Source organism: Rutidosis leptorrhynchoides, chromosome 10, assembly GCF_046630445.1.
Source record: "Rutidosis leptorrhynchoides isolate AG116_Rl617_1_P2 chromosome 10, CSIRO_AGI_Rlap_v1, whole genome shotgun sequence".
NCBI classification, from domain to species: Eukaryota; Viridiplantae; Streptophyta; class Magnoliopsida; order Asterales; family Asteraceae; genus Rutidosis; species Rutidosis leptorrhynchoides.
Window position 1 is genome coordinate 267,115,755 of NC_092342.1, and position 17,726 is coordinate 267,133,480.

General features: G+C 34.0%; 2 protein-coding genes across 2 annotated transcripts; both read right to left on the reverse strand.

The window, feature by feature from the left end:
• Nucleotides 1–6,317: 6,317 nt before the first annotated feature.
• On the reverse strand, nucleotides 6,318–7,204 carry LOC139871024 (uncharacterized). Its single transcript, XM_071858775.1, has one exon. It carries the CDS (start codon nucleotides 7,128–7,130, stop codon nucleotides 6,318–6,320), a length of 813 nt encoding a protein of 270 aa, XP_071714876.1. The 5' UTR covers nucleotides 7,131–7,204.
• Nucleotides 7,205–11,281: 4,077 nt separating this feature from the next.
• LOC139872785 (uncharacterized) lies at nucleotides 11,282–13,165 on the reverse strand. The gene is made up of 2 exons (XM_071860710.1): nucleotides 12,997–13,165; nucleotides 11,282–12,685 (listed from the first exon to the last, which is right to left on the reverse strand). Exons 1-2 carry the CDS (start codon nucleotides 13,145–13,147, stop codon nucleotides 11,703–11,705), a joined length of 1,134 nt encoding a protein of 377 aa, XP_071716811.1. The 5' UTR covers nucleotides 13,148–13,165; the 3' UTR covers nucleotides 11,282–11,702.
• Between the last annotated feature and the right edge of the window lie 4,561 nt (nucleotides 13,166–17,726).

Here is a 17,726-nt window from a genome sequence, read left to right on the forward strand (position 1 = left end):
ACGACAGTGTCGACCATATATTATTCAGGTGGTATAACCGACCATATATCATTTAGGTGGCAGAGCCAACCATAATTAGTATTAAGATTATCGTGCTGATAACGTGTTATAATTCAGTAGGCTTATAACTACCTTTAGTGGTTTGATTCTTGATGTTATAATTCAGTAGGCTTATAACTACCTTTAGTGGTTTGATTCTTGATGTTATAATTCAGTAGGCTTATAACTACCTTTAGTGATTTGATTCTTGATTAAGAATACTAATAATGAAGTGTAAGAACAAAGATGATAATGGAGAGAAAGAAAGAAACACTTTGTAAGTGTGAGAAATGGTGCAAGTTTAATGCTTGCATTCATGGCTATTTATAGCAAAAATATCACAAGTTTAGGTAATACAATAATATTACTTTTGTGTATCAATAATTGACTATCCATTTATATATATATATATATATATATATATATATATATATATATATATATATATTATAACACTTTCAAAAATATTTATAATATCCATTTTTTTCCTTAATTTTTTAATTAATTAATCCATTTATAAACTATGTGGAGCTAACTCAAATAAGAAAAGCCTCTTGCTTCCTGCCACCTTATTTCGAGATAAGAGTAGACTTACTTAAAAAAATATATAAACAAGGTCATCAATCTACCTTCGAAAGCAAATATGATAAACATAATTAATCTTCACATGAATCAAAAAAAGAAGCCAACGTAACATCTTAAAAATTCATGATCAGAAACCAAACCAAATAAATAACCATTGTTGCATCAAAAAATTCATATATCCAACAACATATAACTTGAAATTCAAAATACAGATGTTCTAGTATTAAGAACCATTAGCCATTCTTCTAGGCTTTGAACCACATTTCTTTTGATTATGACCACTTTGTCTACATATTTTACAAAGGTTGACTATTACAATCAGTTTTTTCTCCGGTAGCATCTCAACTTTCATCTCCATCTCGAGTTTCATCTTCGTCTCGAGTTTCATCTCCGTCTCGAGTTTCACCTCTATCATGGTTATCCTCCATATTGACTTCATTATCCGATTCAAATCCGCTACACAATTCATTATTGATAACCGCAATTTGTGAAATCATGTTAAAGTCTTCATTTTGAACCATGCTTGTTAGGACATTATTAGTTAGGAAGTGATAGTCATTTCTCCTGTCTTCAACAATATCACTAGGCAATGAAACACTATAATGCAAACTGTTAAAGAATATAATGCAACCTGTTTAGATCTTATAATGAAACAATATAATGCAAACTGTTGACGTCGACTAAGCGTATGAAATATGAATTCGATATCATCGTCTTCGGTAATCGGGAGAGGAATGTATATTTCATATATTTTCCAACAAAAGATGGAAATCTGCAAATAACTTTCATATGATATTGCTCCTTATCAATGGAGGTGTCTATATGGATGTGCTTGATAAATTCGCTAAATTTAATCCCGCGTTGAACTTTGATTGCTTTACCTGGAGGCTTGTCATACGCTACACCCTCGTCACTGTTGCAAACGGTTCCACCCCAATGACACAAAAGTATAACAAACTTTGGTGCCATATCAATTTTTATCCTTTGAAACCTATTAAAAAAAGTGACTGAATCGTAAAAAGTGAGAATAATAAGAGTTGATGATGATGAAATTGTACCTGAGCGATGGCAGATACCAATTCAGCCGGAGAACGATGACGGCAATTCGGTGAGGGCAGACGCTAATAAGAGTTGATGACAATGAAATTGTACCTTGGCGAAGGTTGAGCGGGAGAACGATGACGGCTGCTAGGAAGAAAGAATGACGAATTGACGATGACGGTATTAGATATTGGAAGGAAGAGGAAGACCGATGGTCTTTTTGCCTTCTGTAGCTATTGGGGTTTGTAAAACCCATATATTTGTTATTAGGTTTTTTACTTTTTATTTAAGTAAAAAAAGAAGAAAAATATTACTGTAAATGATAAATATTTTTGAAAGTACTTGATTCTCTTAATTATGTTTTTGAACTACCTGGGTCAGTTAAAAAACTCTATCTTATACAGTAATAAATAAATAAATAAATAAATAAATAAATAAATAAATAAATAATAATAATTAAAAAAAAAGGAACAAAATAAACAACACATGTACCTCACCACATTTTACTCACGGTTCTGATCGTGTTCCTCACCACAGTTTACTCACAGTTCCGATCGTGTATATGTTGTATTCATTAAAGATCTGCTTGTACACATTTAATTGTGTGTATTATATTATCACACTTATAGACATGAACAAAGTTGAAAATATTTACATGGTTCTAAGTGTGTAAATATTTGCATTCACTTATAGGTGTGAAGATTTGTGGATACATGTTTAAAAGCGTTTATTTTTTTAACCACTTTCATAAGCGTGAGGAAAGTTGGAAAATAGTTCACGCTTGTATCAAGTGTGAAAAAATAAGCGTGAAGAAACAACATTTTTGTTGTAGTGGTTATTTTTATAGTTCAAATAAATAAACTTATTGTTAATCATGAAAATTATCATTAATTGACAATATATTGTCGACTTCAAGCATCCGATCAAGTTTTGATACTTTCACTGAGTGAACTACTATCGGCGCTCCCCAAAATGATAGTTTTCTCCGGCGAATTAAGGGTATGTTAAACCCTAACTTTTGTTTTTTAGTCAATACATAAATTGAGAATGTGTTACAAGCTATCAATGTCATAAACATTGACAACATATTAGGCTGTGAATACTTTAAGTTTGTGATTGAATGGATCACTTTTATGTGTTAAATCATGTTTCAATAACCGTTTGGAATTTGCGATTTATTGAAATCAGTGTAGATTATATGGTGGTGATGATGTAATCAATCACAATTTTGTAAAAAGCTTTACGTGAGGGATTATGTACTTAATTATGGACCCTAAACTATAGCTTTAATTTTGTAATTGAATGCTTTAATCTTGTAGGGAACTTGCTGTATATTCACATTCTTGAATATGTCATTTCTGTTGATTGATAATGTTTTGTTTCTATTCAATGCTTTCAAAAGTGGATCTATCTTGTTGGATCATATAGTTGTTAGGGCACCTAGCTTGGCAGGTGCAGTATGCTGGTAGCTAACTGGCAGAACAGCATAGTAATTCATTATTGGTTTTTATTTTGCAGATTAATTTGTACCATAACATGATGGACAAAGAAGGTACTGATGGTGAAAAACAGCCCATTAAGGCATATAAAGTTGCCCATGAGGAAATCGATAGTTACACTAATGAACAAATAATCTGATGAAGTCTCTCCAGTACTCATGAACAGGGTAAGATTTGCTAACTCGTGTGTAAATTATAATCCATGCTTTGTTTATCTCCATCCAACTTTCGTGGATATGATGATCCATGCTTAGGTTGATGCTTTTTTAAGAAAGAATTTGATGATGTAGATGTAAAGATTGGTGCTCGTTTGCAAGTACCTGACACGTCAGGTCAGTAGTTATTTTTCCTTTTTTTTTACTTATTTTTATTTCAATGTTATAGTCAAAGACACGAACTTAAATGAAACTGCCCTCTGCAAAATGTGTTATAAGGTTCCCACACTTGGTAGGCTGGTATCATTTATCAAGTATCAGACTAGTTGCAGTGGGCTATAAATGGATCCAACCGTGTTTTATAATGACATAAGGTAGGAAAATGTACAATTAACCAAAAATGATTGAAATTGTAGTTTCTTAGCGTCACCGTTGTAGTATAATTGCAGAGATTATGATGGAAAAATTATGCAATCGAACATCTGTGGGTTCCTTTATAATGTGCACACAATGAATGATTTATGTAACATTTCCCTTTTGATAATAATCATAATGTTACACATTTTCCTTATGCGCACATTATTGTTGGATACCAGAGATGAAGATGTTGATGGAGATCCAAATATGTATATGAACTTGCTTACGGTTGCTGGCACAGTAAATCTGCCTTTCCTGATGAATTACTAAAGTAAGGTTTGATAAGTGACTCAAATGGACGAACTCTTATGGTAATCTACTTATCTTTTTACATTAAAAATCTACCTCTTCATAATAGGAGGAGGTTATTATATGTGATCATGTTTATTTTGCTCTCAATAGCACATAAAAGCATAACAGTCCAACTTGCAGCAACAATCACAACCTCGGCTAGGATCTGTATGTACCCGTACATTTCAAGAGACGACTGTTACTACATTGACACACTTAGCTACATCCGTACGCAAAGGGAATGTGGTTATGGTTGAGGCTTTCCCATCAAACCATCATTAGGCAATGCCGACCCGTTTACATATGGTGAGCTCTTATGCATAACAGCAAAGAGAAATGATGTAACAATTATGAAGGCCCTTTGCAAATTTGTATATGGTAGTATTTGTTCGAAAATACTTCTCTAACACATTTTGTTGATGTTGATCTTCAGATGCTCATGAAGTCATCTTCTTTTTTGTTACTCATGTTGTTATGTACTTTAATTGGTCAATAAGATGTGAAACAATATTTTCCATTAGTCACTTTTTTGAGATGTTTGTTTCTCCGAGAATTATTTTATATTATATTATTAGTTAAAGTTATTATAATTATTATAATTAAAATTAATTACTCCGTAGATTTTATACCTAGATATGGAGTAATATATTATTTTATTATTATTATTATCTATTTTCCAAATATACGGAGTAGTTGTTTGTTCACGCGTTTTAGTGTATATTTGAGTTACTTGTTGTCATTTGTTCACACTTTTAGGTGTGTAGTGACTTGTTTCCATTTGTTCACGTTTTTAGGTGTGTCTATTTGAGGTGACTTGTTCACTATTATGGGCGTGAATTTTTTTACAAGGAAGGTTCACACTTCAAGTTGTAGAAATTCATCAAATACCTTCACACTGACAAGTGTGTAGATCTTTGATTACAATTTGTTACGGGCATTTTCCACACACCTCATGGAAACGTGAACTTTGATATTCTACACACATGAAAACGTTCTAGTTGCCTTGCAAGAGGATAGACACAAAAATTCTAGCAACTTAAATGTCATTCGTCTGTACTCTGTATAGCTTCTTAGCTATCAAAACTTGACAAATGCATAAAATATAATGAACTTCTCGAAAATATATCACTCTAAGTATATCCATTTCAGTTACTGCTTCGACAAGAACAAGAGTAAAATGGTTTTAGTAGCTAAATCGTGAATATTTTGTTATGCATTACAGTTTATAATCTTTGTAATGTTCGCGTATCACTTTCTTCAACTTGCAATCCAAAGGATTCTTTTGTTATGTGATTATATGCATATTAGCGCATATTTAGTATCCCTACAATACTTGCGCACCAAAGGTGCACATACAGTGGAGAAAATATGAAGGGACAATTGTAATTTTTAGTGGAAAGGTTTTGGATTTTCGATTTTGTCCGAAGTGGACTTTTTTTTTCCCCAAAAGTCTCCATATTTTGCCCCAAAAGCCTCCATAATTTGCTCAAAAGCCTCCATATTTTGCCTAAAAACCTCCATATTTGCCCGAAAACATCCATATTTAACCCAAAAAAGTTGCTACGCTTTTAATTTTTTTTTTACCTGCTTCCGCCACTGTGCACATAGTATATCCTGCACAGCGCATGAAGGTAAAGCGCAAATAGAGAAGTATGAACCTCATTTGGAGGTTTGATTTTGTTGCGAAAGAATAGTCCATGTGGTTCAAGTTGTGCTCCCAAAACATGGATTTAGTGATCACATGGATCGTTACATACGGGACATGGTGATTCAACATTTCACGATTACAATCTTGGAATGAAAATCATAATGTGATCCCAATCGTTGTTAAAAAAAAAAAAAATGTAACAACAATCTCGACATTATTGCACTCAAACTTGTTATATCTATATGATCAAAATAGGTTTGATCATTATGCATTACAGTTTATACAGAGATGTAAGTAGATATAGAGGAAACGGAGTCTTCTTAGATTCATAAATTACAAAACAAGTATAAATATAAAGGTAACAAACTACGTGACTCAAGTTGCCACAAAAACAAATCAAACCTTGAAAATTTACAACCAAATAAATAGCTCAAATTCACACATAATTAAATTATGATTTCACGAGCAAAAGATACCTCTCAACCCAGCTAATCATATCTAACCATTGTATGCACAATCTTCAATCACTTGATACATATATCATCCATCTTCATATCTTTATTACTTTCTTAAATCATCGATACTAGAATGATCTCTACATGAATCAAGACTCATAACATTTAAACACTTTATAATCCAAGTTTAATGATGAGGTGGCACTGGTATGATATAGTGATGGAAGTATTTTGGAGGGATGGTGGGTAGAGGAGGAAGCTTCGGGAATCCAATTGGCGGGCACGGTTTCTTATGGAACGGTGACAAGATTTTTGGATGCGGTTTGTAAAATGGAATAGGTGGTGGTAAGATTTTTGGATGTGGCGTATACGTTGGAATCGGTGGAGGCAAGATTTTTGGATGTGGCTTAGAAATTGGAATCGATGGTGGAAAGATTTTTGGATGTGGCGTATAAACCGGAAAAGGTGGTGGCAAGATCTTTGGATGTGGCTTAAAAATTGGAATATAAGGTGGCAAGATTTTGGGATGTGGCTTAAAAATTGGAATAGAAGGTGGTAAGATTTTGTGATGTGACTTAAAAAAGGGAATGTGTGGTGGGCATGGCTTTGGCTTGGGTGTTGGCTCAGGTGTAGGCTTTGGCTTTGGCTCTGGTGTTGGCTCAGGTTTTGGTTCTGGCTTTGGCTCGGGCTTTGGAGTTGAGGTAGGCTTAATAGGAGGCGGTGAGGATGGTTTTTTGAAGGGCATTTTAGGTGGTAATGGAAAATGAGGGAGGACTTTGTGTGGGAGTGGCGGGAAGTGGCCAAACTTTATAGACAAATGGTGCGCTTTCGGAAAAGATGGTTTGGCGACAAGATGATTTAAGGTGGCGGACGTATCGCTTGTTTTGAAAATATTCTCTTTGCAATCAACACATTCTCCTGTACCAAGTACCTCAACATTCTTGGCACTGCCATAATAAAAAATTCCAGTAAACAACAAAATCAACACAAAAGTCCTCATCGAGAAGCGTAATATAGAAAAACTACTTATAATCTAAATGAGTGAGTACTTGAAGCTGTTGCTACGGGTATATATACACAATGAGATGAGAATATATATCAGATAATATGATGTTATAAAAGCTTAATTAGTTATGGAGTTGGCTCAAATACATGGAAGTAAATTGATTATAAGCTCATGAAGCTAATGGACCATGTGAGCTTAAGTGGTAATTGATGAAAAAGCTACTTAAGCCAACCAGGCCATCATCTTGCATTGAACAACTTCAGTTCTCAACTACACCAGTAATATATAATATAATTATAATAAATATATACTGTAGTTAATATGAATACAAAGTGACTTTACAAATGCATGTGTTCTATACTACTTTGTCTACTTAATTATTTATGTGCATGCCTACAATAGCTAAAAGAAATTTCAAATGTTTATTTACCTGAATTGAATTACTAGCGGTTCGGATAATACTATTTCTATCTTATTTATGTCATTAAAATTATTATAGAGAACGTTACTTAACAAGGAAACATTGTATTAGGCTCTCATTACCCAAGCGTCAATCTTTTCTCCTCACATGATGTATCACTCTTTGACGAAAAGTGACGCCCTTAATCCGGGTCACCCTCCCTCTGGCGGAAAGGGGCGTTAGTCACTTTCTTGATGGAAAAAAAAGGCTGGGTTTCTTTTTAGCGATCTGATTTTGACACTTAGATATATTTATTATTGTAACGACCCGTCAAAATCGCTATTGACGCGGCACGTTAATCATTGATTCCACAGTGAGGTTTTGACCTCTATATGATACGTTTTGATAAAAATTGCATTCATTAAAATAAGTGACTTTCTAAACATAGAAAGTTATAAACATGTGGGCGAGTGCTTAGGTATAAGCAAAACCCCAAAATACATAAGTCTTTAATTTACAGGTTGACATCACAGTCCAATTATTTATTACACAACGCAGTTTTATTTTGAATGCAATAAACTTTGTACAAAGTATGAGAGACTCCATGCAGGCAACAAGCACATCACAGCGGAAGCAGTCTAAGGACCTGAGAATAAAACATGCTAAAAAGGTCAACACGAATGTTGGTGAGTTATAGGTTTAATTGCTCGAGTCATAAATATATATAAAGATAGACCACAAGATTTCATCAAAAGTTTATCAATAGATTCTACGTAACAGAGCACCCTGGTAACTAAACTTAACGCTATAAGGATAATTACCCCATTCGTTTTAATACACGCAAACCAACGTGTCATAAACTCAAATAACATACGTCTGTTAAAAGGCTAGCGCTCTAGCTCGGACGGGGATGTCAAGCCCTATGGATCCATATACAATTATTCGCGCCCACCAGTCCATATCCTATGTAATGGCAGCTACTAGTTACCAAAGCTAAGGGATTTTCGGTTTAACTCAGTGTAGAATTTAGTATGTACTTGTGTCTTATTGCGTTTAAAATAAATTGCATGTATTCTCAGCCCAAAAATATTTAAAGTATTTAAAAAGGGAGACTATAAACTCACAGTTCAATATTGAGACTCAATATTGTAGGCAAATTGCGTAGACATAATGATGGTAGACGACTGTATGGTTGGCCTTGGATTCAAGAACAATACCCCGAACAATACCCAATATTTCCTTAGCTTAAAGCGGTTTGAAACCCGAATTAAAAACACCCGCGTATATACCTTATTATTATTAAACTAAAATTATAAAATATAAATTATAATATAAATATAAATATAAATAAATTACAGAATAAAAATAAAGTGTGAAGTATATCGTCGAACAAACTGGCCTTTTATAGTACTTTTCGATTTACTGTAGCTCATGCGATCGCATGAGTTTTCAGTGTTTTTGACATGCGATCGCATGGCCGCCTTTTCCGTTTTTGTTTGCTAGTTCGTCGACATCAAATAGTGTTTTACTGTAGCAAATAGTGTTACTGTAGCAAATAGTGTTTCACTGTAGCAAATAGTGTTTTACTGTAGCAAAGTCATTTTTACAGTAGCAATTAGTGTTTTACTTGTACATCTTATAATATATATATATATATATATATATATATATATATATATATATATATATATATATATATATATATATATATATATATATATATATATATATATATATATATATATATTAAATCATATAGAGAATTGGTTTAAATTAGTCGAAATTTTCCGGGTCATCACAATTATTAACTTATTTTTCCTCACCAAACTTTCAATCAAATTTTACCACATCACCCAAAATCTTTCTACTCAAAATTAACACTAAAATTCAACACTCACCATTATTTAACTCCACTTTATGACATTGACACATCAACAAAAAGTACAATATTTACCTCCAACATCACAGCCAGAGTTAATGGTAGTCTTACGAGTTATCAAAATTACGGAGTGTTTAACTTGTAATACTGATTAAGGCATGTACGGTGGTCACGTAGTTCACGCGGTTTCATACCTAACATAGTATAATTAATTTGTATGATCAATCGCAAACACAATATTTAATCTATGTCAGTTGAATTTGAGACAGTGGCGGAACTTGAACCTTTTAATATGGGGGGCAAAAACCAACAAGAACGTACGACAATATCAAAATATAAACGCGAAAGTGTACTTTATATATGACCAACATAACCATCGATTAGAAACTCAAAAGAAACATTAAATAACCGATTAGAGAACATCAAACAAAGATAAGATTACAAGTCGGCTCGACGACCTTTAATGTCTTTAAATACGTTGATTATAGCTTCAGAATCAAATCTTTCATCAATATCTTTTTCTATGTTCACCACCTAGTTATTTGCAAATAAGGAGAATTAAATGTATCCCTTCATTTTAATGTTATATATCAAATATACACAAATTCTATGAACCATATTTATCATTATTCCATTATGTATCTGATCGGTGATTTGCATATTTAAATAAGTATCAAACAAATATTGAATTAAATGTAGCCCTAAGCCCTAATACTTAATCACTTAATGTACTGTTCATATAAATAGAGAATACAACTAAGAATCAAGCATAAACTAGTGTCGTTTATATATGAATTATAAGAAATACCTCAAATAATGACTAGTACTTGTTGAAGAAATCATAAGAAGAAGAAGAAGAAGAAGAAGAAGAAGAAGAAGAAGAAGAAGAAGAAGAAGAAGAAGAAGCGTTATTTGTAATTTTGAGAATTCTAATTGGGATTTTATGTTCAGATTTTTTAAATGGACCATTAGGGATTTGTGTAATTTGGACTTATGATTTTCTTAATGGGCTAAGCAATATGAGGTGGGGCAACAGATTAATATTGCTTAAACATTCAACTGTAAATGCCCAAAATATGTCAAATGGCTAATTAGAAGAAAAATTTAAGGTGGGGCAGCCTCCTCCCTTTGTCTTGTAAATACTTCGCCCCTGATTTGAGACAAGTTCAAGAGCCCATTTTTAATTCGATCTTATGAGTTATCAAGATTCGAATCCTCACAAGGAACTCGGTGACCACCGGGTTATAGTGGTTTCAAGAAAAAAAAAAACTGAGGAATGTAATTATGTAAAGCAAAATTTGAAAAGATTTTTTATACAATCCACAATTTCAACTGTAAATGTTCATACATATTTATGTAAAGGTTAATTTTGATCTTCCTAATCTCAACTTAAGGACAAACCTTCACACATATTTTAATATTTCCAAAAACACTTGCAGCAAAAGTTCTGTATCTTCACATCACTTTGGTATGGTATGATGTATGTAATGTCTATAAAAATCTAAATATGAGTAAGAAAACGCTTAAAAACTCGCAGTTGAATCATACAAGTTAAAAGTTCACTAAGTTAGGGAAAAAAATTACATTATTCGAAAGCGACATGACTTATGACAGTATTTCAATTATGTGTATTCAATTGCATTGAATGTATTAGTTATGAATTCTAGTTCTATCACCGAATTAACTACAACTGAAATATTTTGTTACTTGTTACAAGTTACCCAAACACAGTAAGTAGTTGGCCAAATACTGGTTGTTATAATGGGCGTTTTCCATATGTTTTAAACATTATTGTATTACATAAAAACTGAAGGTGGAATAAAAGGACTATAACCAGGAAAAACAACAATATAGAAACAGATGATGTAATTAAATAAATAAACTATTTATAACTGATGAGAACAATGGTGACTTTTATGATTTCAACAAATACAAATATACAAATATGTAAGTAATATAATTATAAATAAATAAAGACAACGAACTGTATAATTCAAGTTGCCAAAAAAAGTAAACAAACAAATCAAACCCTGAACATTTACAAACTCCATTTCATACATCAGATTCACACATCAAAGATTTGATATTGTAGAGACATCTCATGCCTGGTAAAACACGTAACGTAATCTACATATATGCGTCTTCTTCTCTTCTATCACATGATACTTCTATCATCCAGCTTCAAACTTTTATTATCTTGAAATAACGTACTCAATCAAATAGTGCTTAATACTAACAATCATGTATTATGACTCACAGAAATTAAATAATTTAGAAGACAGGGTTTTTAAGGATGAGGTGGCATTGGTATGAGAGGATGATGGAAATATTTTGGAGGGATGGTGGGTAGAGGAGGAAGCTTAGGGAATGGTGGGCATGGTTTCTTATAGAATGGTGGAAGTGGTGGCAAGATTTTTGGATGAGGCTTGTAAATTGGAATAGGTGGAAAGATTTTCGGATGCGGCTTATAGTATGGCTTTGGCTGGGGCCTGGGTTCTGGCTTAGGTTCAGGCTTAGGTTCAGGCTTGGGTTCTGGCTTTGGCTGAGGCTTGGGTTCTGGCTTTGGCTGAGGCTTGGGTTTAGGCTCTGGCTTGGGCATTGGCTTTGGCTCCGGGCATGGCTTTGGCTTTGGCTTGGGTTCTGGCTTTGGTTGGGGCTTGGGCTTTGGCTCGGGCTTAGGTTCAGGTTTTGGCTGGGGCTTGGGCTTTGGCTCGGGTTTAGGTTCAGGTTTTGGCTGGGGCTTAGGTTCCGGCTTGGGTTCTGGCTTTGGCTCAGGTTTTGGCTGGGGCTTGGGTTCTGGCTTTGGCTTGGGTTTTGGCTCGGGCTTAACAGTGGGTGGAGGGCATGGCTTTTTGATAGGTATTTTTGGTGGCAAATGAAAATGAGGGTAACTCTTAGGTGGAAGTGGTGGAAAAATCTTTTTTAACCAAGGGTGGCCCTTATGAAAAGATGGTTTTGGGTAAGGAGGCCAAAACGTAGCGGACGTGCAAATCTCCGATGAGAATTTAAGTTTTCCGATTGGTCCAAAGGTGTGTTTTTGGTTTGACTTTGACTGGAAAATGATCTTAGATGCTTCTAATCCATTATGAAGTCCACAAGGTGCTTTCGCTGCATTGTGTAGTTGCGCGTAGCATTCTTCGGCCAACTTTCCGTCCTTCATGATTTCTTCAGGAAGCGATACCTTGAAGACTCCTTGTTCATCAAGCTTTCCAGCACCTCTTGTTTGAAATTTACCATCTTTAAGCTTACATTCAATGGTCACTTTAAGACCTGAAAAAGGTTAATTATTAATTAACCACAGTCACTATGCATACATTATTAGTAAAACATTAGTCTTGGCATGTTATGAACTTATTATTTGTCTGAGCTTATAACACAAGTACAATACTTTCTACTTGATATCATTAACCTTTCAAGTCTTGTATTTTTTAGCACGATCGATAATTTCATATGCTGTAAACCGACTTATTTTTATATAGCAAGTGTATCATAGTGTCGGTGTCAAACGATTAATTTACCACGCGTGTTGGTATTTGTTTCACAAACATATTTATGATAACAGACAGAGTAATTCAAAGTACCTGACAATGCTTGGCTTGTCTTGATATTATTCTCAATACAGTCAGCACATTCACCAAAACCAACTACCTCAACAGTATTGGCATTGCCATAACACAAACTGCCAGAGAACAATAAAACCAACAAAAAGCTCGGAATAAAACCTCGACCCATGGTCAAGTGGAATATAAGTTGATTGTTTGAGTGAGTACTTGAAGCAGTTGCTACTAGTATTTATATATCTTTTGAAGCTCAGTTATGGGGTTGAATTACATTACATTACAGCACATACAATACAATGCAGTAAATAACCTCACATGAACCTAAGGGACCCACCCATAGTATGGTGTTTGATGGATAAAGCTACCCCAGCCCATTGGTTTCATTCAATGAGGTCTCAAAGTCTCAACTACAACACAAATATTATAACTTTAGTTACCATGTGAAGGCAATATCTCCACCAACTAACTACAAGTTTCTCATAAATACCTTAATCTTTCCGTTCTCAGTGACGTTGGTCATGAGTAAATCAAAGGTTTAGTTTCTATCTTTTTACGCAGAAACGAGCCAGCTAGACATTTTATCTAACAGTTGGCGGCTACAAAACAAAACATATGTTTAGCCTATCTATGGCTATGACTATGGCAATGGCAATAGCATGTGAAAGCAGCCAACTAATAATTACTACTAACATAAAGCTTCTCATGAATGCCAGAGTAAATTTAAAAATTTAGGTTTTTAACAGATATCACTCAGCTAGGTATTTTATCAAACAACCTCAGCTAGTTCTAATGAAGATGACCTCCACCTCTTCCTTCATTGTGAGACTAGTAAGCAAGTTTGGTCGAAAGTTTCTCGGTGGTTAAATCTTACTATCCCGAATTGGCATTCTATAGACAATATTTGGGCGTGGATCGAGGGGTACCCATAAATGGTAATCAAAGGCTCATCGTAAAAACTGTAATTTTTGCAACTTTGTGGACTATTTGGAGGCTACGAAACAACATTATCTTCAAAGATCGGGGCTTCCGGAAATCTCACGTATTCGACTCTATCGTGACGACGGCTTTTAATTGGTTATATGCTAGATATCGCAAAAAAAGATGTAATTGGAACACTTGGATGATGTCTCCTTTGTCCTCTTTGTAATTTTTGTATTTTTGTATTCTTGTATCTTTTCTAGCTTTTAGCTTTCTAATAAAAATTCCTCCTTTCGAAAAAAGAAAAAAAACGTATTTTATCAAATAGTTGCCATGCATTATGAATTCAAGACAATTAGGCATCTTTTAACATTTGGACATCTAGGTGTGCTGGTTTTGCTAGTTCTTGTTTAGGTTTTAGCTTGGTTGTTTGGTTGTTTGTGAGACCTCAAGGTGTGTTTGAGGTCGTTTGCGCTTTCTTATTTCTTTTTATTATTATTTTTTAGTAATATTTACCGGGTAAAACCCTTTAAAAAAAAAGATATTTAAGAACGAATTTCAATTGAAATTTTTAGAGAGTCAATTATAAGATTGGTGACAATGTTTAATGAATGATACATGTTCTAGCATAATGTACTGTTCTATTAATTATGTATAAAAAAGAAGATATATAATGTAATACATATCGAGAAATGACATCATACACATTACAATTGAGCAAATTTCTCAGCCACTATTCAAGTACTTTTATTTTTTTATTCAAAAGAGGTTTTTTGTCATCCAACAAAATCCATCACCAGTTTACTCCAATTTTATTACTTAACATTACATTACATTTATTTATTTATTTATATGCTAAAACACACCACCAAAATTGTCTACCAAAATTGTCATTTCACTTCTATTTGATTGTGGTTTTGAATTTGCGTTCACATTACAAACAGCTACCCCTTAGGTTGCACTTTTGCAGCGGTAAAAAGCGTAAATATATAATTTTATTAAAATAAAAGAAAATAATTCCACCCGTATTTTTACCGGGTCCTATCTTCTCGCTCGGTCCGAGTTAAATTTTTCCGAGATCACCGTTCAACTCGAAAAAATCAGACGGACCCAACGGGACTAACTATACGCGAAACAGACATCGTTAAAAAAACACTAAATAACAGGCCCTATATTCTCGCTCGGTGCGAGTTAAATTATTCCGAGACCACCGTTCAACTCGAAATTATTTTACGAACATAATGCGACTAACTATACGCGAAACGGACATTGTTAAAAACAATAAATATTTCGGGCTATATTTCATACATATACATACACGTCCAACAAACAACCTAACCTACTAGATATATTAGGCACCAAACAACGTATATCCAAATTCGACAGCGCGTTGAATACAACCGCAGCAACGAGCGGTCGAATTTTTTTCTAGTCGTGTGTAATTGAGTGGGTTAAAGATGATGATCAGTTATTTCATATGACTGCAGACAAGGAATGTTAACAGAGTATGGGTGTAGGAAAGTTGCAATTATTTTTTCCTTATAGTATCATGAATTTATTTATTTATTTATGAGGTATGCTACACAGTAATTAACGGAAAACTTTCAGAAAATGATAGTGGCAATATCAGGTTTAAAGTTTATTCGGATTAGTTTTATGAAATGTAAATATCAATGCTTTAAAATTTTGAAGGCAAATCAGACTATTTGGACCAGTGACGGATTTTGAGGCATGCAAAATGTGCAATCGCATAGTGTGTACGGTTTAAAAGGACCTAAAAATATAATCAAATATTATATTATATGGGATTTATAAAGTTTTATAAATATTAGATATTTTATAGTATTATTTAACTTATTCTTTTATATATGAAAAAATTTTGTATATAAAAGGGTCTCGTCTTGCTTATTGAACATGTCCCTTAAAATTAGCAAGACGGCCCTAATTTGGGCAATTAGGTCGATAAAAAATAAGACTATCTTTGAATAACAAATTTTATATCTGTGAGACATTGTTCGAAATATCAAGTTGATGGTTTTTCAATACACTATCTTCTACTCGTACAAGTTATATAATAGTCATTAATATTGTGTATGAAGTTGTAATCTTAAAGATGTTCAACTGCTCATCAGCAAAACTTAATTTATAGTTTATGGTTATTTGTTGTTCGCTTGAAAGCCATTTTTTTTTTTTTTTTTTTTTTTGAAAGACAATATATTGAATAAGAATAATAGTACAAAAAATGGAGGGATGACTACAGGAAGCAGCCTCCAAACCTACGAAACTATACAATGCAACACGACTTATAACTCGAAAAGGCTATACAATTGATGGTACTGAGAGAGAACCGAAACTACTAATAGCCTATTTAAACAATAACAAGTGATTGTGGATTGTGAAGCCAACGTTTGCTTCAATGGTATCAAGCCTCAGTGTGAAAGGGCCCGCGATTAGTTGTCAAGCAACCCGGGTTCAATCCCTGGGGGCGGAAGGTTTTCTCTCCAATTTACTGTGATTAGTTGCCAAACAACCCAGGTCCCGCGATTAGTTGCCAAGCAACCCGGGTAGGAGTTTCCTTCTAGCGTGTGTGGGTGCAAATGATGAGGGTGGTTGAAATAAATGATCCGCTGATGCAAATTCGCCGTTCAAAAAAAAATTATGTCAATCGATGTTCCTTGCTTTGCATATCTTCGTGATCCAATCATAAGTTGTAACTTGGATTTCGTTTAGTGCAACAGGAGGATTCCAACATTTGTTTTTGAAAACCTTTTAATTACGGTTCTTTCAAATGAGGTAACCACTCGACCGCTTGCCAAATCTTTTGACCCATGTCCGTTAAAACACACGGTGCATTACCATTGAAGAGCTCACCAATACTTAAGCTAGGCGAAATATTAAAACCCCACCAATCAAACACTTTAGACCATACTTCAAAGGCATGTTTACAAAATAAGAGAGAATGATCTACCGTCTCTGTTGGGGGAGAATGTGGGTTAACATGAGATTATGCTTAATGAGTATACTAATCTTAACCCAGAACAATAAGTATTTTGATGATGACATATGCACATAGCTAAAGGTGATGGTAGACATCTCGACATAAATAAACAAGTTCACTAATCCACATTTGCTATAGCAAAAGGACAAAACCAAAGAAAGCTTAAAATGAAAAATGAGGTACATGGCTAGACCCACGGTCGACCGCATGTCAGACCGTGGAGACTTGCACCCAGATTAATGAAATCCGAGTTGCACGGTCGACTCCACGGCTGACCATGGATCGACCGCAGAACCCTACTGTCCGGATTTTGATCGAATTATGTTTGACCACTTTCGGGCATCTATAATTTATGAAACCTGTTCAAACATGCTTAGGATAGTTTCCTCCTTCATTTCCAAAGGAGCTTTGGTCACTAAAACACTAATCTTAGTTAATCACGCCTAATGACACCTTAATGACGATTAAGCCTTGATTAAGGATAACACATAAGTGTTATAGGAAAACATTTATATCTAAAATGTATCTAGACATACTTAGGATGGTCACCAAGTCTCAACCAAGAGTTGCTCTTTCCTTGTACATGTGTTGGATATTAATGTATGCTTATACATTAATCTTGCAAATGCCACTTTGCAAGTAAAACTTACATAGCCTTAGTTTAATGTTATGTTATCACCATATGCTTAACTCTAATATTATTTAGTGATCTCTTGCTAGTCATTACATGAATATTACTTGACTACTTGCTATTAGTACATGTGTATTATTTGACTCTGTGTTAAGTGCTAAATGACAAGTAGTTAGTTAATATGTATATGTATCAATCTTGTCT

What these genes read in the sequence shown, in the direction of transcription:
- LOC139871024 (XM_071858775.1), bottom strand. Translation starts at nt 7,130, where the DNA reads ATGAGGACTTTTGTGTTGATTTTGTTGTTTACTGGAATTTTTTATTAT.
- LOC139872785 (XM_071860710.1), bottom strand. Translation starts at nt 13,147, where the DNA reads ATGGGTCGAGGTTTTATTCCGAGCTTTTTGTTGGTTTTATTGTTCTCT. An exon ending in GACAAGCCAAGCATTGTCAG is followed by an intron (nt 12,686 to 12,996) that starts GTACTTTGAATT and finishes AACCTTTTTCAG; the next exon opens with GTCTTAAAGTGACCATTGAA.